The sequence below is a fragment of the Otolemur garnettii genome, unplaced genomic scaffold (assembly GCF_000181295.1).
Source record: "Otolemur garnettii isolate 467f Iridium unplaced genomic scaffold, OtoGar3 scaffold00098, whole genome shotgun sequence".
NCBI lineage: Eukaryota > Metazoa > Chordata > Mammalia > Primates > Galagidae > Otolemur > Otolemur garnettii.
Genome location: NW_003852493.1, coordinates 3,921,818 through 3,946,238, shown reverse-complemented (window position 1 = coordinate 3,946,238; position 24,421 = coordinate 3,921,818). Strand labels below are relative to the sequence as shown.

Below are 24,421 nucleotides of genomic sequence, written 5' to 3'. Positions count from 1 at the left end.
ATGAGAAAAAATATCTAATACCACCTTTATAGTATTCTCCTATCAGAGACTGACGCCGAATTATAGAAAATTACCTCTAATACACGCTGAACATCAACAATGGTAATAAAGCCTTTCTGGTCTTCATCAAACTTATGAAATCTCTTCTTGTACCTGGAACATAACATTGAATAATGGAAAAATATCCTAACATAGATTAAAAAAAAAGAGAGAGAAATAAAGAGACTTAGAAGAAGTACCTGTCTATGTCTGAAGGCATTAGGCTAATTTCAGAGCGGTCCGTTAACTGTTCTGATCGAGATTTGTAGCCCATTTCATAATACAGAAACTTCTTGGCTGTTTCAAGTTCTTCCTAAAACAGAAACACACACAATGTTCCAAGTTTAAAGGAAAGAATTATTGATTGCTTTGCCCACTTTTTTCTGTTCGTCTTCAAAAGTAGAAGCTGATCCTCACTTATCTATCTGATCAGCATGATTCCAGGTTTACTGAGGTACAATTTATATTCAATAAAATATATAGTCTACCATGATTAAAATGTAGGACATATCCATTCTCCTAAAACCTTCCTCATGTGTATCTGCAGTCGCTCCTTCCCCTGACCTCTATCCCTAGGCAACCATTGAGCTGCTTCCTGTCCCCAGAGCGTTCCTCTCCTGGAATTTGATATAAAATGTTTCGTATGGCATGTAGCCTGGTGTTTGACGGCTTTCACACAGCAAAATGATCCTCAGCTTCACTCATCTTGCTGCAGGTTTTGATATTTCATTTAGTTTTACTGTGAGTATTCCTATATAGAAATGATCAGCAAAACCTACAGGACCAAATCTTTGTTGTTTGAAGACAAAAAAGCAACTAAAAGTGAAGGCATCTAGGATTTGGGCAACTACTATAATGTGGTGTGAAGTGCCAAGGCAGCTCTCATGAGATCAGCTGCACTGAAATTTTTTGCTACTGGGGCTCTGATTGTTGAAAGTTGCAGAATCATGAGACAAAATATGCTATCCTCAGTAGTTACTTTTCCTATTCCCTGTCCCAGTCTCAACTGATGCTAACTCCTCCTGCAAAAACTCTCTTAGTTTTCATTATGTCACTCTCCCATCTAATAACTTCCAAAATGATTCCATGTTAGTGCATATTTTATACAAATCTCTCTTACCTGGCTCCCTACCACCATGCACACTTTTCCTCATATATACACTTCTCTTATTGATGTGGGCTGGCCAACTGATCTACTTTGGCCAATGGACCATGAATGGGTATGATATATACCAATTCTGTGTAAATGCTTCAAAAGGCACGAAAAGACAAACAGTGCATATTCTCTCTTATATGAACATGTGGATGTAGAGAGTAGAAAAATAGGTAAAAGAGCCTGGGAAGTGTGAGTGGAGAAGAGATGGAGGATAAAAGAAGTGGATTAAGGGTGAAAACATATAGGAATATCAAAGGAATAAATCCAGTATTCGATAGCAGAGTAGAATGACTATGTTCAACAAAGATATCTCGTACTCGAGTGAGGAATGCCCTCAAACCCTAACTGAATCACCATGCATTATATATAGGTAACAAAGCTTTCCTGTACCCTATAAATTTGCACAAATACAAAACCTTAAGACCAACTTTTTAGAAGTGACTTTCGGGTTTTGCTTAGCCTTTCCCGTTTCTATGCCATATGAAGGGCACATTTCAGATGAGACCTGAGCCAACCTTGAAATCCAGAGAAAAGCCCCAGCAGCTAGGGTGCAGCCTTCATGTAATCTAAGTGGGAAAGGAATGTTTGCGAGGATAAGCCACTGACATTTAGAAATTTCCTGTTATACAGTATAATCTAGCAAACACTGACTAATATACAAGTCTTGAATCCCCCAACATCCCATCAAATAATCTCATTGCCTCATGGTTTCCAAATTCTGGTTTGAAGAAGAGTACCAATTTATGTCAGTAAAAGGAGGATAATATTAATAAAACAATGGCACACGCGTTTGCATGCAATGTGTTTTTATGTGTTTTTTTATGTCAGTAGTAAGACCTCCGACTCTTCTTTTCTGGAACAGGTAACTTTTTCTGGGATTATACTTTCTTATTTTCCTTTCTCTTGGGAAATAGATACTTAAAAAATGTTCTTCTTTGTTGTTCTTAAAGCAAAATAAATGTTATCAACACAAATTCTCTCAGATTAAAAAATAAATTAAAATTATATGCACATACATATATGTAATGGATAACAGACATAAAACCGGTCTGTGAAGTCTTCATCTATAAGGGCATTCCTTGCTGACAGAATTCTCTCCTCACACTAGAAAATTTACCAGTCATCATAAATAAAATTATTTTCCTTTCCTCCAATTTTGCCTAGCCTTTTTTGACAAAACTGGTTTAAAATTCATCTCCTTGAAAACGCCATCTCTGATGCTGCCTTCCAACAACAATCTCTTCCTCAGTCTCATCCTTTCATTGCCTGTGTAATTTATAATATTCCATCAAGCAAGGAATCATGGAAAATCAAAGCCAGAAGAGACTTCTCCTTGAAAGTCACAAAATATACTTTTCTAACTCAACATTTTTGTTATGCAAAAAATGGAAGTATGAAGCCTCCTAGACTACTCTAGTAATAGAAAGATAATTTTATACCACTGAAGGTAGTCCATAAAGAGATGGCTCCAATCATTAGCAAGTTTGTGTTGAGATTAAATCCTACCTCTTTATAATTCATCTAATTTGTCTGAGATTAGCAAAACGTTCCCATAGTAGAACACACAGAGGTTCCTCCCCCCAATATCACAGGTTAACAAGCATTTAAAGATCGTATCATGTGCTTTTCTCTTTAGAGTTTTCTTTTAGTCTCATCTACTCTTCTGTATAAGACATGATTTTGAATCGCTATGCCATGGTAGGTAATTTCTTCCAGACCCCAACTGGTCTGTCTTATAATACAGTTATCAGAACAAAACATAATATTTCAACAGAGATCTGGCAAATACCTAGAAGGGAATTACTATCAGCTTCATCAATCTAGATATATGATTTCTATTAATACAGTTTAAGATTGCAATTGGATTTTGAGGCAGCCATAGACCACTGTTAATGGCTATACATTCACAGTTAACTAAAACCATATTTCTTTTTCACATATGTTCCTGTTAAGCCTTGTCAAATCTATCTCGAATGGATGGAGTTGTTTTTCTATCTAACATAAGGTTTGCCATTTATCTATTAAATTATACCCTAATGAAATTTCACCCTTTGTTTCATTTCACCATTAAACATTCACTCTCCTTCTAGTTCTTGTTACTGGTATACCAAAGAGGCCATCAACATTATAATCTAATCACTTGAACCAAGGTAGACTAGGTCAAGACCAAGGACTTCTTATAACCTGCTATGACAGACCTTTTCTGATCCCAACACTGGTCATTTAACTCATCATGAATCTACCAGTTTTACAAATATATGACATGGGGCTTTACAGACTACTTTACAGAATCCAATATTATGTCTCTAACGTTTCCCTAATCTAACAATCTCTTTTTTCTATGTAAAAAGATGAGAAGTCTGAAATGATTTTATGTAAGTAATTTCTTACTAGTTTCCAGTGACCACTACTTCTTGCTAAATGCTGATAAAACAAACTTAAAATACTATAATCTAGAAAACCACCCAGGATCGATGCCAAATCCACTGATTTCTAGGTTGCAAACTATGTTTTTCTTTCCTCTCATTTTTTAAATTTGGTACTACATTTGCATACCTTCTGTCTTCTGGTCCCTTTCCTATTGGCTGAATATTATAAGGATCAACAGTAGGTAAATAATCCCAACTGCAGATTCTCTGGGAGATAATTTTTCTGGGCTAGCATAAAACTTAGAGTAGCCTCCTATCTGAATATCTATTTCCTCTTACCAATATTTATATTTTACTCTTTTTACATGTGAAAACCAGAGAGAGAGAAGAAATAACACATTGGTATTAAACTCTAAGTTGAATAATTTTCATTTCCCTCCAATATTCAAGAATGTGATGCTTGTCACCTAAAGCTAAAATCTAGGTTAGGCCTCAATTTTTTTTAATTTTTAGAAGTTATTTTTGGTGCTCTTAGCATTTATTCCCCAACACTCAAAAACAACACCTGACACTATTCGTATAAATCCATGTTATTCCTGATACACTTCCTTTCATTGTGAAGCATTTGGCTCCCAAATTTGTCCTTTAAATTTGGTTTTTATTGGCTCGCTTTGTCCACAGTCACTCCATATCCCCATATCCTTACTTGTGCCCCTTTTTCCTCCCAATTGAAATCGATTTTGAAAACAAGAAATTTCTTTTTATGAGACTCTCTCAACCTACTTAAGTGTCTTCTCTTTACAAGTGTCAATAAAGCATGTATCTTTTGCCTGAATGTTATAAAATTTATCTTACCAAATCCCACAGAGCAGCACTTCCCAAAAATGTCTTAAGCATTACTAGTCTTCTTTTGCACCTACCTCTCACAAAAAAATGAGAGTTGGGTCTGTCTCCAGATAAGTTCCCTTTCGGAAAATGAAAACACACATAACCATTTTCAAGGTTCCAGATTATCTGCACTAGAGGAAATACTTTTATTTAACTCAGAATTCGCACCCTCTTTTGACCAGGTAGTTGCCTTTTCACATACACTGATTCCTCCCTGCAGAATACAATTTGGCAGTGCCATTCTCTCTAAACATGCCTACCCACTTCTCTACCAGCCCCCGGCTCCCTCAGATATCGCCTTCCTCCTTAATTAATTCTTCCAAGTTGGTGGAATTTTGATCTTGAAAGCCAGCTTCTCTAAATATTTCTCTAAATTTTGGAAAATATACATACATTTTGGATATACATACATATGTTTTGTAACCACCCAATTAAATGTCAAGATCCTTGAAACTATGAGCTATTTATTATTCCCCTAAAATATTTGGTACAGTGTTCAGTATACAAGTCACTCATTAAGTATTGACCGGTAAAAACAACCACAATTCATCTACAGAGAGTTATTTATCACCTTGCTCCTCTTTCACTTTTGCAGGTTAAATAATCCCAATGCTTTTAACCTTTTCTCAGAAGTCCAACTTTCTAACCTTTTAATTCTTTTTTCTCCTTCTTCTTTGTTCTCTCTAGACTGTCCACAGCTCTCATTAATACTCCTTTGTCTCAGATACTGAGTAATAACTTTAAGTCTTTTATTTATGTTTCTTTGTTAAAGAGGAAGGGAGAGTGTTTCTGAACACATAGATCTGTTCATAAAATTTGAACTGAAGTTGAAACCAGCTTTCCCAGGAAGGCCAAACACAGCCAGTTTATAGAATTTCCACCCTTCTTCCTACCTCCTACGGCCTGAATTCATTGCAAATAATATGTTCCTGCATATTCAAATCATCCCTACCATAATTTTTAGAAGAACACATTATTCTCAAAATTTCTATATGGTGAAAATGACTGGCAATAGTACAGGAGTAAGATTCCTTCCTGTGCTCCCTCTGTATAGAGAGTTAGCTGAACACACTGAAACTCAAGCCTAGAAGAGCTACAAACTGCAGCTAAGGCAGGGGCAGGGGCAGGGGCAGGGGCAGGGGCAGGGGCAGGGCGAGGCGGGCTCTCATGCCAGGACCAGAACAGCTGGTGTTCAATCCCCAGCCCACAACTGACTGCTTGTATGAATTCCAACAGGAACTTACTCTGTGGGCTTGCTTCTTCTACTATAAGTCTTTTGTATCTTTTGCCTCCACTAGTATATTACATTAAAATTACTGGATAATTTTTAAAAATATGAGCCTCCTAAAGATTCTCACTCTGACAGTTTATGAAGCCTCAGAATCTTCCTCCCCCCTCCCCCTCATTTGCAGGTGATTCTTAGGGAATCTACACCAGAATGAGAATGCTTGAAGGACAAGCCATGTGCCCACTTCTTTCCAGCACCTTCAGCACAGATGCTCATAATATCCATTCACTCATGCTACGTGAAGACACAGCAAGAAGATGTCTGTCTATGAACCAGGAAGCAGGGTTCCCCCAGACCTCAGATCTACTGGTCACCTTGGACTTCCCAGCCTCTAAAACTGAGAATCAGACATTTGCTGTTAAGCCACCCACTCTGTGGTATTTCTCTGAGAGTAATCCAAACAGACGAAAAGACATATTTTCTTCCTTACCTTCTGGGTCATGACTGCCTCTGGACTCTTCTCATACCTCCTCCAATTTCATTAGCCATTACTTTCTTTTTTCCTGGATTCTTCCTTATCTCCTCAACTTCTAACTTTTTATGTACAACAGGAGTCAGTTTTTGGACCACTCTTGTCCAAAGTTGTCTGTAGTTAACTACACTAACTGCCTACGTAGCCAGTCTGATGGCCTAAATATCAACTCATATGTATACTTCCAGCCCAGGCCTCCTCTCCAATTTCAGGCTGAAATAGCCAGTGATCTAGATCATATTTTAATAAACTGAAGCACTAAGAAAGGACACCAGATGGGGGGAGGGAAACTATTACAATGATCCATGTGACAGATGTTACTTTCCTGAATCAGTGATGGCAGTTGAATGTGTTAAGGGATAATTGAATTCAAGCCATTGCTTGAAGACAGATTTGACAAGATTTGTTGGTGGACTTAGATAAGGTGTGAGAGAATATGTTAAGTAGGATATAACAGTTTTGACATGAGCAACCGAAGGGTAGAATAGCTATTTACGACATGGAGAAGTCTTTAGCAGTAGTAGTTTGGGAGAGGTAAAAGGAGATCAGGAAAGGTGTTCTAGAAAGTAAAAGAAAAGTTCAAGAAGGAGCACAGAATCAACTATGATGAAGGTCATGCAAAATGAGGACCGAGGCTCAGCGCCCATAGTGCAGGGGTTAGGGCACCAGCCACATGCACCAGGGCTGGTGGGTCTGAACTTGGCCGGACCTGCTAAACAACAATGACAACAGCAATAAAAATAATAGCCAGGGGCACTGTGGTACATGCCTGTAGGTCCAGCTACTTGGGAGGCTGAGGCAAGAGAATTGCTTAAGCCCAGGAGTTTAAAGTTGCTGTGAGCTGTGATGTCACAGCACTCTACCCAGGGTGACATAATGAGACTCTGTCTCAAACAAAAAAAAAAAGAGGACCAACAGTTACCAAGTATATTGAGCAACATATAGGTCACTGGGGAGACTGACCAGAGCTAATACAACAAAATGGTTTCAGAAGAACCTAAATGGAATGGGTTCAAGACAGACTTGGGAACTAATCCCAAGGAGTACAGCAAGCACTATATGAATAAATATCCAGAAATGCTGCACATGCCTGTTTATCACAGTAGTTTGGGTTAATGAAACAACATGGAGTCTTCTGTTTATTACAACATGCCTAATCTTGTCCAAATATGTATATGTGACCATGTAAGCATCACTGGCCTTTAAATCTGAACATAAGTATAAAATCTCAAATGACACAAACAATAAGCACTTGGTGGTCAGGCAGTAAAACCACTATTTCTTACCAAAGGCAAATTAGCGGGAGTGTGAATTTCACTGGATATGTTCTAAGATTGTTTTCAATGAAAACCATAAAAGGTCCTATCCCACCATCATTATTATCTTTCTTCTTCAGGAATTATGACCACAAATTTAAGAGCATTTTTCTTTAAGAGATTTTCCAAGAATAACTAAAGTTTGGTACAAGACAATACTAAATACATACACACATGCAGACGCTGCAAGAAATCTGGGTCATCATTAAAAATTATGCTAGCCTCTCCTCAAACAGATCAAACCATTTCATGTATAGAGTGAGAACCACAGTTTTAAAGACTTCTCAATAATACCTCTTTCTTATAATCATCCCAGTTCAGTTCTCTGCCCATCAGTTCAACAATCCTGGGTAGGGCTTCCTCGGCGGCCTGGACGTTCAGAAATGCCAGGCGAGTGCGCCGTGAAATCATATCCACTGCGGTGCAGGCATACTCCTTAATCCCATATTTCACCTGAGTTTGAATTAAAGAAATATTATTAATTTAGACCTTTCTCTAGAAAGATGAAATAAAGTTTCACTGAAAAAATAAATTCACGCTTCAGAAAGGTGGCATTTTTCTTTATCCTCTCTGGTTCTCCAGCAAGCATGAGACAAATAGTGGCATCACACAGATCCTCCATCTGCCTGCCAAAGGAGGTTCGGAAAACAGGATAAATTGGACAGGAGTTAATGCCTTCTTCCTGAATAGAGCCCGACATAAACATGCAAACGGCATCACTTCTCATTAACCATCCACAATAATCACTTAACTCTCTCCGCTTATACATAATGTGGATGTTAATCGACACAGCTGAACAGGCACAGGACGAGTGTAGAAAGTTATACTCTCATGGCTTAGAGTGACCAGGTGACAGAAACCCTGAATTCAATCAATAAGGTAAATGCTTAACAAACATCAGCATTTCAAGGCACTGTGAATTTACAAATAAATACATGCATGGTCTCTGGTTTCCTACGACTTGAAAGCTTGATGAGAAACAAGTTTTAAGTCTTTAAAATACTGTCACATTAATGTATGTCACCTGGCAGGACATGGGTGGTACAAACATAAAGAGCTACAAAATCACTAAAGGGACAACTGTGGATTAATATGATTTAAAATAGCTCTATGGGGGGGGGGAGATCCATATTGTTATTATTACCACTATTAACATCACTTTGGAAATAAAATTAAAACCTTGTAAAGGAAATAATCTGCACTGGAAAATCATTTTATTCCAGGCTTTAGTGACACATGTGCAGTAAAACTTAGCTACATATAATTTTCAAAGAAGATAAAAACTGAACAGATGAAAGGTGTCTCATGGCAGATAAGAAGTTCCCACGTGCCCGTTCACATACCTCTGCCTCAATATATGGGAATTCGGACACAAGTCGCACTCCCACAACAGGCCACCTCTTGCCAGTCACACTTGCCATTTTGGCCACCTCAAAAGCCTTATCACCGTAGGTGGTGGCAAGATGTTGGGCCACCTAGAGAAACAAAGCTGCATTAGGCAGGTACTTTGAATATCATGTCTCCCAGGTACAAAGCCCAAAAGGCACATGCTTATCTTGTCAGTTTTCTGTTAGCCTCTAACTAATAGCTCCTGCAGAGTGTTCGATTGTGATTCTGTGGGAGGAACCCACTTGGGCTTCGAATGCTTAGGCAAGCACTCACCCTACCACACATGCATCACTGGAGCAGTGACTGATGAAGCTTCAGCTTCACTTTGCTCCAGACATCACTTCTGAAGAACAGCATTCTTATGCTTGAGATGGAAAGAACTGGGGATGTCATGTCTAGGAACAAACCCAATAAACGCTGGGTTTTAACGAAACCTAACTAAAATGTACATGGCTTCTGGGGCAACTAAAGCAAAGTTTTTTCCTAATTTATTTCCACAGTACCCATACAGAAACATATCCAGCAAAAGAAAAGTCTAAATTAAGAAAGTCACATCATAGTTGCCAATTCTGTTCCCGGCAACAGGGAGAGATTACCTACAGAGTAGGATGACATGGCAATGCAAACCCACCTCACTTTCAAGGCCGTAATCCTGGACAAGCCTAATATAGAGTGTGGGGCTCCAATCTTTCCCTCCTTGAAGGAAAAGCCCAACCGTTCTGCTTGGTCCTGCTTTCAAATTGTGAGTCTTGATAGCAGCATTTATGGTATCTTCTGCCATAGATCGATAGGTCGTCCACTTCCCACCTACAGAGAAGTTGACAGATAATTGATTAGGTCGACGTGCCTTACTCTTCCTACAATTAACCATTTATCAACTTGGTAATAAAAGAATTCACCTATTGTTTATAGCAAGTGTGGCAAAGTAATGTGCAAGGCTTCACTCAGAATCATAAACAGAAAATCCTTCTTCATGAGAGTTGACAGAGACTTTGGTGGGACAATTTAAGTCCAGCTCATATGTAAAGCACATCCAAATGACAAAGTAGGATCTCATACCTGCTATAGTGATAAGGCCGCTCTCGCTGACATCGACAACGTGATTTCGGGAGATGGACTGAGTATCTGCAGACTTGGGATCTGTCACAAGGGGCCGGATACCACTCCATGCTGCCAGGACGTCCCCTCTTCTCACTAGTGAGGGTCAGCACCCGGAGTTATAAGTATTACTCAAACATATTTCAAGAAAAATATTAATAATTAATAAGGAAGTTATTAATAAAGAATAATAATTAATAAGGAGTTCAGTGACAGGAAATTAATAAGGAATAATAATAAGGAATTCAGTGACAGGAACACACATGTCTGCACTTTAAAAAGCAGAGAAGACCCTTAACTATAAGAACCAAGTGAATGGATAGGTGCAAGAAAAACTCTCAAAGAATTATTTTGTTACAAAGATCATCTCCACGAAGAAAGTAAAGAGCTTGGAAATCACCGACACTGACACCAAAGAGGAGGCGATGAAGCAAATACCAGCAACTTCCCAGCTAAGGCAATCTACAGCAGCTAAAATAACAGAAAAAGGGAAAAAACAGAAATAAATACAAACTAAGAGGCTCAGGATTTGTTAAATGTCTTTCAAGAGTATGTCTTGCTATCTCTTCTCAGAGACAACAAAGATCCTTATTAATTAAACAAACAAATCTATGACAGGTATTTTCCCCCCTCATCTACACCACCCTCTTTTTGAGCACTTACAGCAGGCCTGCCACCGTGCCATGCGACTCAGTCTCACAAGGCCCACAGCATTGCTTATTGTTCTCACCCAACAGGTGAGAAAACAGATCGAAAAAGTCTAAGCAACCAAGTTATTGGCCAAAGCAAAGTTTTTCTTTTTCTCCACCTTTGAGAAGATAAAGGTTCACAAGATCCTACATTGGTAGATCAACATCAGAATACATCAGAATCTAGTTCTTTATGATTTTGAAGTCCTCATTCTCACCCACCAAATTGTACTGTCAACTGTTGATAATTTCTAGACTCTTACTTTTTTTGTCTTATCCCACTATCTGTATAACTGACATAGAAACAGGCATATTAATTCCTTCTATTAGGCACACAAACAACACTTGTGTGCAAGTTCTTCCAGTACTTTAGATGCCATGAAACTGTCTTTACTCTCTGTCAAAACACAATTTTCCATCTATATCCAGAATCAATGAAATTTAAATTAGAACAGTTACCGAACAGCATTCATTACTGATCTTGAAATGACTGAGAAGAAAAGACCAGCTGTGCTCCTGATCTGCCACCAGGGGGAAGGGCAAAACCCAAAGGCAGAGTTTTCAGAACTTATCCTTCATCTAGATCAGCCTCAGGGATGGCTTTTCTTTTCCTCTCTCCATCAGGAAGCTGACTATGTGCAGTCATCCAATAGCTGCCTAACGATACAGACTCCAGGGCAGCGGATGCCTACCTGATCCTGCTGCACTTACCATGGTGAATCAGTCAATCCATCCCTGGATAATAAAGGTATAAGTACACTTTTGCTTCAAGTATGCCTTGAGGTCATATGTGACCCCCTTCCTAATCTCCCAGTTATTTCGCATAGTGATAAAATATTGACTTTATATATAATCCTGAAAGCTTAGAGAAAATGGGAAAACTAGATCTCTACACACAAAAGGATGAAAGTGGATTTTTACCTTATAGTACATACAAAAATTAATTCAAGATAGATCAAAGACCTAAACATAAGAGTTAAAACTATAAAACTCATACATGAGAAAAGCCTAGTGATATTGGCTTTCATTAATTTCTTAGATATGACATCAAATACAGAGAAATCAAAAGAAAAAATAGATAAAATGGACTTCATCAGTATTAAAAACTTTCGTGCATCAGAAGACACTATTAACAGAATGAAAAGGCATCCCATGGAATGGAGGAAATAGTTCCAGTCATATATTTGATAAGACTACATCATATATCCAGCGTATAGAACTCACAAAACTCAACAAGAAAATAAACAACCCAAATTAACAAATGGACAAAGGACTTGAATATGCATTTCTCCAAAGAAGATATACAAACATCCAACAAGCACATAAAGACATTAGATGACACTAATTATTAATGGAAATACATATGAAAACCACAATCAGATACCACCTCCTATCCATTAGAATTGCCACTGTCAAACACAAACAAAGCACATCTGAATTTAAGTATTGGGGAGGATGGGGAGAAATTAAAACCCTTGTGCATTGCTGGTGAGATGGTAAAATGATGCCATTACTATGAAAAATGTATGATGGTTCTTCAAAAAAAATTAAACATTTAGAATTAGCCTATGATCTGGCAATTACCCTTCTGGGTCTATACCCAAAAGAACTGAAAGCAAAGAAAATGTGTACACTCTTAGTCATAGCAATATGCACAATAGCCAAAAAATGGAAGCAAGCCAAGTGTCTCCCTCGGCAGTTAAATAAACAAATACAGTATGATACACACAATGAAATATTACTCATACTTAAAAAGGAAGGAAATTCTGACACACACAACAATACGGATGGGCCTTGAAGACATCATGCCAAGTGAATAAGCTAGTCACAAAAAGATAAGTACAGCATAATTCCACTTCTACCAGGTACTCTGAGTGCCCACACTCATGGAGGAAGAAGGTAGAATGGTGGTTTCCAGGGGTGGAGGAGGGGTGGAGAGTTAGTGTGAATGGGTACAGAATTTCAGTCAAAAAAAGTAAGTTTTGGAGATGCAAGGTGCGGTGGTTGCACAATGTGAAAGCACTTAATGCCACAGAACTGTACACGTAAAGATGGTAAATTTTATGTTATGCATATTTAACCACAATTTTAAAAAATCAAGGTAAAAGGATAAATTGAGACAATTTATGTCTCGAGTTATGAGACAATAGTATTTTACATATAATATAGAAGTATTGAGACTTCTATGAGCCCATATTGTGTGCATGCTTTAGTTCCAATTAATAAATTCCATGCGGGAGCATAGTTTTGTGAGCAGAGAGCAGGCTGGATTTCAGCTCCCGCTCACCCATTGGTCATGTGTCCTTGTACACTAAATACCTTATATGGCTACATATGGCAGCTCCTGAAAAGTATTTAGGCATTATATATATATTATAGCAGACTCCATTTGTAAAATGTCACAAAGACTCCTTGATATATTTGAAAGACTCCTTAAAAAAACCCCAACATACACATGCCTTACCAAGTACACTAAAAAGGCCCTAATAACAAGTTACATTGTATCACAGATAGTCCCTCTGTTTTGATCTGAAGTGAATAACAGATCAGTGATAAAGATAAATCCAACGAAAGTAAGTTTGGCATATTTTAATGTACCTCCTTAAGGGCTAGACTCTCAACATGACTATAATATTAATACCATAATCTGAAAGAGTAGGTACCCATACAACTCTAGGGAGTGTTTAATCAAATGGAAACAAAGGAAGAAAACATAATTAACTCATGAGGAAAGCCTAAGCCTTCTCGTTAATTGGAGACCATATGGGATCTCCACACTGAGATTCCATTCCTAGATCTGCCCCTCTGATGCCTGCATTGTCTGAAATAGGTTTAATCCCAATGGCTTCCAAGGAATGGAGGTTAATTCCTGCTTTACACAATTCTACATGTCTTGTAAAACCTCAACACAAACAGAGCAAAGTGTTTTAATCTTTACCAAAAACCTAATTAGGAAATTACCACTATTTTCCATTAGAGTTCACATCGCCCTCTGAGATAAAAATAAAACTTCGCCAACCCACTCACAACGTCACTGTGGTCACCGCACGGCCCCTCAAGTGTCTGTGAAATTCCTTAAGTAGCCACACTGATCAGGAATTTGGCTTCAACTCTTGAAGCTCTCTGACTAATTTTAAAATTATTTGATGGAAAATTAGATGTTCCAGAGTAAATCTGAGGCATCTGCAAATAATCTGTGGCAAATGCTTTACCTTTTCTAAAAGGCAGAAAAACACATCTATGAAATTGAATTGTCTGAAACAAAAAGACCACTCAAGACCATTCAGGTTTTTCATGCATAGAGGAACATTAAGTAAAACATTGTGTATATTGATACCATTTTAATCCTTATTTCTGGAACTGTTACTCAAAAATAAAATAATAAAAAGGAGGAAAGAAAAGACTCTGACTAACGAACAGTTTATCATATGTTTTATTTTGCTTGACATCTTAGAGCTCATCTTTTTAGCCTAAGAATTATATCAGTTGAATGCTGGGATTAAACTTATTTGAAAGGATACATTTAAAGATAATCATATTTTCTTATTTAAAATTTGAGTTAATCTTGATGACTGGGAGGATTTTTATGTTATTACACCAGGAGGTTGTTGAATCAGGTTACCTACCTATCAGTGCTCTCCCAATCTTGAGAATTAATGATTCTTATGGATTATTCAAAATGCTATTTGCTGCGGAAGTCATTTGCCTCACCACTTGAATTCAGTAATGACTGCTCAGGACCTCAGGTAAAGTCTGTATTGATGGGGCATAGCAGAGCTAAACATGTGAGACACTTAATTCTAAACTCTTGAATAAAAGAAAACAACTAACTAAGCCAACAGGTTTCTCTCTGTATCACCCATTTATCCACAGTGGAAAGCTGTTAAACAAACTCTAATTAGAGTTTTCTTGAGACAGAAATTTGAAATAGTATATGGGCAGTCTGAATAAAGAATTACTAAGATATTTTTTAATTCTGCTTTGTGCTACTGCAGCCACGTTATAATCACAGGGGAAAAAGCCCTAGGAAGAAACCAACTTGGAGGGTGGTTGAGTGAAGATAAATAAGGGTCATGTAGCTCAGACATTGCTAAATCACTAAGTTAATCACCTCTGGACGCTTCTTATAGTATATATCGTTCTTGTTTTACAAGGTAATGAATTTCTTTATTTCATTTAACAACAAAACCCAATTTCAATGACTCTATTATTTCCTTTTCTAAATTATTTAAAAACCTCCAGATTCTGAACAGCAGCACTGTCCCATAGACTTTTCTGCAGTGATGCAAAAAAGTAACTCCACCGTCCAATTTGCTGGCCATTAGCAGCTTGCAATTTAAAAAGTACTTGAAATGTTCACATGACTGAAGAACTAAATTTCAAATTTCAGTTAATTTTAACTAATTTAAGTCTCAATAGCTACAAGTGGCTAATGGTTATCATATAACAGAGAGGAGCTCTAGAGTAAAAAGCCTCCAATCAGATCTCAGATTTGTCCTGGTAGGCTCATCCTGGTTGGAAGCAGGATACTTTCGCCAGGGCCACTCTACCCACGTCTTTATTTTATTTTATTTTATTTTTGAGACAGAGCCTCAAGCTGTCCCCCTGGGTAGAGTGCCGTGGCATTACAGCTCACAGCAACCTCCAACTCCTGGGCTCAAGCGAGTCTCCTGCCTCCACCTCCCAAGTAGCTGGGACCACAGGCACCCGCCACAACGCCCAGCTATTTTTTGGTTGCAGCCGTCATTGTTGTTTGGCGGGTCCGGGCTGGGGATTCGAACCCGCCACCTTAGGTGTACGTGGCTGGTGCCTTAGCCGGTTGAGCTATAGGCGCCGAGCCTCTGCCCACGTCTTTAATGAGCAGCCTTTCATTGAAATTTGTCTGCACTTCCTTTGCTCATGAGAATGAATGTCCTGGGATGGCCCCCAAACACTTTATTGTCATCCATGTTCCAAATGCATCATTTCCACCGGTCTACCCCTTACTAATCTCATGAGTTCACAGAAACAAAGCATATTTTTACTTAAGTGCTTCTAGCCTCAAGTTCTTACCCTGAAACTGGTCTATCACACAGGTTGTGGCCAAGAGCAGCAGTTAAGATTTACCTACTTTCATTCTCAGTGGTATAACATGAGAAGAAAATAACATAACCCAGGGTTTCTATGCTTTAGAGCTCAAAGGCTCACCTGCTCTCAAACTGCCAGAAGAGCTAAACAAGATTTCATTACTGTTCATCTCTTCCTCACCATGTTGAAAGCCTCTAGCAATGTCAATTCAAATATTTCTCAATACCCTAAATATTACATTGAGTAAAGGGTCACATATTGTTACTAAATATTAAGTAAATTTAAGCAGTCTCTGAATTTTTATATCAAATTATAAGCTGATATTACAAAATCAAAAGCAAGAATACTTGGGCCTCTGAGGCATATGCTAGGCCAAGAGTCCTCAAACTTTTTAAACAGGGGGTCAGTTCACTGCCCCTCAGACTGCTGGAGGGCTAAACTGTGGGCCGTGGGACAAGTAGGCTGCTAAGCAGGACAGGCAGCGGCGGCAAAAACACCCAGCGAACCGGATAAATGTCCTAGGCAGGCCATAGTTTGAGAACGCCTGTGCTAGGCTTTATATAGGTTTCTAATGACTATGTATTTAATAATTGGATACTACTTTCCAAAATAAGTGAATGATTTAAATATCACAGAATGAAAGGAAACAAAACTATTATTCAATAAAGTTGCAAAAAATCCATTATTAAAGACCACGTATTAGAGTGTCACCCCCAGATAGTACCCAGTTAATTTTTTTAGGTGCCAATTTCCAGATTGAGAGGGGGACCACGGTTTACCTCCAGTGTGTCTAAAAGCACTTTGCAATATTTTCAAAAGGTAGAGAGAAAGTAAAAAAGTCCTCTACCGTCATGTTTAAAAATTATTTTTATTATATCCCTGATAAATAACTCATTCATGTTTCAGTATATGTAATATATTAAGGGTAAAATATAAACAGTAAAGTTGAATAGACAATTTTCACAGCTGATTGAAAAAAATTAAGTATGATGTGATTGTTTCAAACTGTAACATTTTTACTCTTACATACTTGGCAAGACAAGTGTTTGTTTTAAAAATTAATAGAAAATGAAACCCACAGGAAGTGACAATTAAGAGCTAAACGTGTGGTCTGCTTCACATTAGTTATTTAGGGATACATTTTGGGGTGTTCTTTCTCATGTTTGCCACTTTCAAAAAAAATCAATAAAATGCACGTGAAAATATCTAAATGAACACAGGGGAAATAGTGTCAGAAATCAATACTTCTCTACCAGCATGTTTAACCTGCTGAAATGAAGTGTTAATCACAGAAATAAGATACCATTTTACATTTATAAACTAATGAAACTAGAAAAAGCAAAGCGCGTGACACCATAATTAAACAGCTGGAAGACATCCAAGCCTGTGTAAGTTGATAACCCTGGTACAATCTCTGGCAGTGAAAAGGCAGGTCTGCAGTGAGTTGATATGGCCAGCTCAGTTGTTAATTGAATAAGAGGCAATCTATAAACACTACTAATTGCATATGTGAAAACCTGTGTACAAGGGAAGAAACTGCCTAGAGAAGCACTCCAGAAAAACTACGTGGATAAAGCACTCAGCAAATCTTCTGTCTCTCTCAATCCCGTTAAGTCACGGCTTAGTTTTGCCACTGCATCCTTCTGATTAACCTCTACACAGCAGACTTAATGATACATTTTTCAAAAGATCATTTTTCTTCCTAACTCGATACGAACTGCAGAACTATCAATTACCCATTTCAGAAAAGAACAAACAAGTAATCTAGAAAATTCAGCCTGTGAATGGAAAGCTTTCTAAATTGTAAAAGAAGACATGGTCTTATTCCCAACAGGCAAAATGCTTTTCAGAATTGTTCTGACGCATTTTGCAGAAGTGTGGCAGCTGCTGTGAACAGCATGGAGTGTTAAGATTTGACACTTTTTTTTTTTTTCTTAAGGATATAGCCATTTGGGGAGGCTCAGAAACTGTTGTTGGAATTTTACTTATCCATTTAATAAATCCTTTTAGAATGATTATTTCAATGCTGGTGAATGTAAAACATTATAAAACTATTACTTTAGGATCTAAATCAAACTTTTTAATTTTTAAATCTGTAAAGAAGACTAGTTGGCCCAAGGGATTAGTTACGAGATATGAAATCTCTTCTAGTTTAACATTCAAATCCAAATAAGGCTAGTGGAGAGCAAAGGTCATTGTCATTCTAAAGGTGTCTAGCAGTTTTCATGAAATGAATTGATAAACTTAATCCATTCTCTGGTGGATATAACATCACATCATGAAACTCAGAACTACCAATGAGAGTACTGCATAGGATTTAAAAGCACAAGTATTAGAGCCAGATTACTTATACTCACATTATGGCTCCAAAGCTAATTAGTTACAGGCAAAAAGCTTAACGTTGCTGGGCCTCAGTTTCTTCAACTATGAAGTGGGACTTATAAGATAAACACTGCAGAGTTGTCAAAAGTAATCAAAAAGATAATATAGGCAATATGTTTAGCATTAAATATTCAGTAATGATAGAGTATTTAAAAATTAAGCATACAAATATAAATATTAAAAACACATTTATCAACAACACGTAATCAAATGATGGCATAGTGCCTGAAATGGAAATTCTCTCACATTTCACCAGTATAGAAGAGAAAATTGAGATTCACCAATATTTCTTGGGGAAAAAAACAAATTTAAATGTCCTCACTTAAAGATACAGACCTACTTTAGCTAAGTGATATTCATTTATCAAATCAATTCCTTAATAGGAAGGCCTTTAGTCAATGAGAAATCTGAATGAAAAGAAACTATAAAGATTCATTCTTAATCATTCTTAAAAGGACAAGTTTATAAATGGGAAAGGTGTGAATGATGGCACATACAGGGAAATAAATAAAGCCTAAGAAAGAGTTGTCACTTCTGCTTTTACCCCGGATATTTGCTACCTGGAAAACCCTTAATCTCAAAATATTCCCAGACCACCAGGAGAAGGGCCAATTTGCAAGGTTTAGATGTGAATTTTCACCACTTTAGCAAACATCAGAATTAATAATAACTCTGTTAGTTTCACAAATATCCTGACTGTGCAAATGTGCGTTAATTGAAAAGACCTTTTTGGACCAACCAGGTATTGCCAAATCTTCCATTTATTTATTTATAGGCAGAATGAAAATGACCCAGTCTCTGTGATAGCCCAGGGCTGATTTCACTGGTGGGGACTCCCACCTACAACATGGGCACAGCAGCCTTCCAGAACCCACACCAGCACATCCAGCTTCTCCGCAGCATAAGCAGTTAGATTTCTCATCTTTCCTGCCAAGGATTTTTAAGATTTTGGAAACTAGCAACCTAGAGCCCTCAGCTCTTAAATTAATTTGGTATCATGCACCAAAAATCTAAATTTTCTGATCTTAAGGTCCAGATAGAAGCCCACATTTAATAAACGTGTTGCTAAATACTATATGAAGACTTCATACCCTCTAGAAACTCTAGTGGGTATGTGAGTTGACCTAACACCTTAGACTATTACCTATCATACAATGTTGACATATACAGGCAGTATCACCAACATCCTGTGGACAGGTAGTTTCTGAAGTACAAATATTTTGCCAAGATATGATGCTGGAAAGAAAAGGCATCCCAGAGCAAGGCTTCAACCTAAACAAGGCATGGAGGTTTAAAATTGCATGATCTGATTGGGAAATGATAAGTAATACAAGATAATTAGACCACGGAATGCGGGAAGGGGAGGTAGTGGAATATAAATGTGCAAAGACCAGTTGTGAAAAGCCTTATGTTCTATGTGTAAGAGAGTTTAGAATTTTTCCTAAAGTCAATGAGGAGACATTGGGGGGGGGGCATTTTTGTTCAGGGAAATGATGGTCCAAGCTGTAATTTAGGAAGCAAGTTCTGATGGAAGGTTTAGACTGGATGGGAATAGAGACCAGAGCTGGGAGGCCCGCTGGGGGGCTGATGCAACTGCTCAAGTGAGAAACGACACAGGTGTGAACCAGGGCAATCTACACGGTCAGGGATCTGCACAGTGTTCAGAGTACTCATAGGTAGGAATTACGCTGCATACGGAAAAAGAGAGAACCACCAAAGATGATTATGCCGTTTCTAGTGTGAGTGACTAGATGGATAGTACACTATTAATCAAGATAGGAAACCCAAAAGGATGTTGGGGAACTTCTAGGGCTAGCCTAGATAGAAAAAAAATATCACAATCACTGGGTAAGTTCCTTGGAGAAAATGCCATGGCATCCAAGTTAACAAGTCTCTATAAGAATAACAAAATAAAATTTGTTTGTTTTTTCCATTAAAACAAGCATACTTGTCCCTCTTTGCTAAATCTACAAGTCAACACCATACCATCCATGTAATAACAGACCATTAAGCATCTTAGAACATACAACTCTAGCATCTCATTTCTTTGTTTAATTATTTCCTGTGGAAATCCTCTATCTATAAATCAGACTCTCCCAAGGTGTAGAAATTTAACTGTGATGTAAATATTCCAACCTCTTCTGGAAGAGCAGGAGTGCTCAGAGCTCAAGTGTGGTACTCTGACCTTGCCATTAGAAAGGATCAGAAAGGACTGCACGAGTTTCATGTGGATGCGGAAAGCAAAAGAAAAAAGGCAATTTCTTTCTGTTGTGTTAGAATTTGGGCCTCATAAAACTTCAAGAAGCAGTGGGCAGCAAGGAATAGCTCCAGTACACCATGTGTGAAAATGAGTCAGACTGGAGACGGGGCAGTTACCCAGTGAGTGCCGGAAGGGTCTGAGACAGGAAAGCGAACGGACAAACTTAAAGGAATGCTTCACTTACCTTCAACATCGCAACTCAGGTAATTACGCACTTCATTCAAAATGAAGTTGATATCTTCCTCCGAAGGAATGGGATGGTTTGTAATATCCGTTGGAGTATCAGTAGTACCAGCGATAGTCATCTTTTGCCAAGGTAAGAAGAAAATAACTCGCCCATCACTGGTTGCTGGGTCAAGAAGTCCCATGCTCTCTGGGCTGAGGGAAAAAGAAAGGTTACTCCTGTCTGAAAGTTACAGAAGTTTAATATGAATCTGCATCCTATGAACTATTTTATGCCCTAACTCTCAAATGAGGAAACAATAAACGTCAACTAATACTTTTACCTTCCCTACCCTAATCTAGAAATTCCTAAAGGAAAAAAAACCTGGGCTAACAAAAAGGAATGAAGCAAATATGATCATAATAATCTTCCCCAGTAGAACTACCTACCTCTCCACATCTCAACAATGAAAGGTTACTTTAAAAAGTAGACTGCAACTCCTTATTGTTTTGGCCTTTATGCTCCTTACATGATTCACGACAGATGATAGCAGGGAGATCAATGTCTATAACTTCTTTCATCAGGGTCCATTAAGGACAGCTCTTCAACATTTTTTTCCAGTCTGTGAAACGTATTTTCCTGAGACATCTGACATTTGGCACATCCTTCACGAGAAGTTCTCAGAAGTCCATGAGAAAGTGAAGGGCCTAACTTTCTAGAAACTAAAATGTCATCAAAAAGTTCTTTACTCCTTTGTGCCTAGATGAAGTTGTGCCACTTCACCAAATATGAGATCCCTTACTTTATTTCAAGGTTACAGAGATCTCAAGAAGTGCATCCAGAAGAAGAGGGCTCAGTTTTCTACTATTACTTAAATAACAAGGTCCTTGTGAAAGGTCAAAAGGGACAGAACACCTAAACAATGAAAATCTTTTTAATAGAAGATACTAGTGGGCATATGCTATTAAATCAAGGTTCCAGGCGACCTCTTTCAACAGATCACATGAAATCTTCTAAAATACTAGTTGAGAATTTTCACTGAACATATTGAATATTCTAAAACCAAATTATGAAACACATTTGAAAGAACAGGCAAACTGTAAAAAGAACATTAACAAAACCCATCAGAATTTGTTTTTAAATCACTGGAAACTTGTTTTAATCCATTCATTTGGAGAAATTATTAAAGAGAGGAAGAAAATCTGAAAATGGTTTTCTTTTTGTTTTTAATTTCAAAAAATTCAGGATTCAAGTGTTTTTTTGTTAAGTGGATAAATTTGAAAGTGTTATATTTAAATAGAACACTACAAATTTTCAGATAGCTGAATTCTCATCATGCCTGTGTTAAGGTATTTTCTAAAATATGTTTAGTTCTATTAATGCAATTTCTTAAATAGGAAATAATTCTATTTGGTTTCAACAAATTTCAAGAAATACCTCTTACACACAAATTTAAGAGTATGTAAGTCAACTTCTTACGTTTATCATCATTGTCTTAATTTTTTAAAAAAGATTCATTCAAATGTATACGGATGAAAGGCTTACAACTATTTAAAAGCAAATCAAGAGTAATTTTTTTAGCCTGGACGTGGTGGCTCATACCTGTAATCCCAGCACGTAGGGAGCCCAAGCCAGGATGCCAGGAGTTCAAGACCAGCTTAAGCAACATAAAAAGACCCCATCTCTATAAAAATTTTTTTAAATCATAATAATTTATCATAAAAAACAAATCTACTGTCAGCCTGTCTAATGATCTCCTTCATTTAAAACCCAAGGTATACTAGTCTTTCTCTGCAAGGAGTCCTTGGCTCTATAAAATGCCTGTTACATCCACTCAGCCTTTGCAGAAAGAAATTGCTATTCACAGCCTGCCTGAAAGACACAGGACAAAGTGATCCACAGTTCTTCTACTTAACAAATCCAAAAAAGCACCATTTTAGACCTTCAGCTATGAGTCTCACCTTCACTCAGTGTTACTTAAAGGAAATAATTTTACTTTCACTCTAATATGTTGAAAACTATTATACAAGGATCAAGTGCTTTTGGACTCTAGATATGATTTTTTTTCCTTTGTATTTGTCATAAAACCCTCTAAAAATCTTAAAAGAACTACCTAATCACACGTTTTGTAAGCACCATTTTTTCATCCTGGGTGATATGCCTTTAGAGTAAATCAGTCTTTGGGGGATTAGAAATTAACTCAGAGTTTAAACATTTAGTTTGATAAACAGTACTATCCCGAAACAGAAAGATAACCTATATTCTAACACTTGTGGGAAAAGTTATATGCTGATATATTTTATATATGACCATCTCGTTCGATCATTATATGATCAACCAGAGATCATATAATGTTTCTAAAATAATAAAACTGATAAATGTAAGCATCAGGTTATAGTAGTCAGCAACCTAGATAGGAAATACCATTAAAAAAGCACAACTACTGAATCCTTTAAAAAGTTTTCCATGCCATAAAGCAGTTTAAAAGGTGAAGGTGATGGTTACCAACACACACATGACTGGATCCTGTAGAGATTCCACTGTTAAGTGAAGACATATGTCTCAAACATAAAATTAACAAGCACAGAGGGAAGACAAAGCTATTAATGAATGGTATAAAATTTTAAGAATCCACTTGGAAATATCTTTCATCAGTTCTAAATTACCTAACTCTCACTCTTCCTTAGGGTAAGGTTTGTTTTCTTATGAAGGCTTAATTCTGCAAGGTCACACTGAAGTTTGAGAATGGAGACCAACTACGCTTTTAGTATGTGCAATACAGCAAGCAATAGGTCTTTTTCCAATATGTATGATTCATTTGACATCAGGAGGAGAAGCTTGCTGCTAATTTATGTGTGTGTCTAGGATTAAATGTAATGAACATTTTTCTCATGCAGACCATTGCTTTCCTGAAGTGCCCTTAGTTAAACTGAAATCAATTTATTGTTAACTACTTAGCAATCAGTGTTAGAGCTAACAGTATGTACACACATTATAAGGGGAAAAATTGACCTCTTGTCATTAGTAAAAAGCACCAATAGGCTAAAGAAAGATTATTTTCACATATTTTAGTCATTTGTTGCATTACTCCTGCTTCCTGAAAGAGCATTTAACCACAGTGTTGATGGAAATGCAGATTTATTCTTAATGTTAACTAAAGAGTGACTTTAAAAAATAATATCGGTGTGCAGGGTTTTCTGAAATTAAAACAATTCCCCCTTCTCTCCTCTGCCCCCAAAGCTGCTATCATGGTGTAAGATAACTCCACACATGGAATGTTAGTTAGGGTCATAATATATTAACAGACTCTATAAAGGCACTTCCAAAACGGCCCAGCAAGATGAGTGTGCACACGGCTCTTTACTCTTCATTTACTCCCTACACTCTCAATACCAATGATGATTGAAGTCAACTGATTTGCTAAAACGGACAAGTTTCTAACTGAAATGCTTGGTCTTGAGTTATCATCAACCATTGTAGGGCAGCTCCCGAAAGTCCAGACCAGTTCTGGTTCATCTCTGAAGACCCAGTCAAAGCCCTTGAATTATAACTGCTAAGTGTGACTGGCTGATGATACTAGACAGTCACCTCAGTCTGAGATCTCCTGACACTACTGGCGAGAATGACTTGATATAGAGGGGAAAACCATCCCTATGGGATGCCAGAAATATAGTTGCTTTAAGGTCGGGGCTGAAAAAGGAGACAAACCCTTAATCCAGACTATAATTCAAAGAGAAGGGGCTCAGAGCCCAATCTCAATCTGGGCAAGTTCACAAAAATATTGGTAGGATTCATTAAAAAAATATTTACTAGGCATTATTATGTGCCAGACATTGTAATAAGAG

At 37.5% G+C, this 24,421-nt stretch overlaps 1 protein-coding gene across 2 annotated transcripts in view; it reads right to left on the bottom strand.

Moving 5' to 3' along the window:
- GPD2 (glycerol-3-phosphate dehydrogenase 2) overlaps nucleotides 1-24,421 on the bottom strand; it is a 134,643-nt gene that overhangs the window by 3,728 nt on the left and 106,494 nt on the right. For both annotated transcript variants that reach the window (XM_003795957.2, XM_023516820.1), the window contains 7 exons: nucleotides 20,598-20,791; nucleotides 9,977-10,111; nucleotides 9,549-9,724; nucleotides 8,872-9,003; nucleotides 7,823-7,981; nucleotides 240-352; nucleotides 75-153 (listed from right to left, as the gene is read on the bottom strand). In XM_003795957.2, coding sequence (XP_003796005.1) covers nucleotides 75-153; nucleotides 240-352; nucleotides 7,823-7,981; nucleotides 8,872-9,003; nucleotides 9,549-9,724; nucleotides 9,977-10,111; nucleotides 20,598-20,791 — 988 coding nt within the window. The remainder of the gene's footprint in view (nucleotides 1-74; nucleotides 154-239; nucleotides 353-7,822; nucleotides 7,982-8,871; nucleotides 9,004-9,548; nucleotides 9,725-9,976; nucleotides 10,112-20,597; nucleotides 20,792-24,421) is intronic.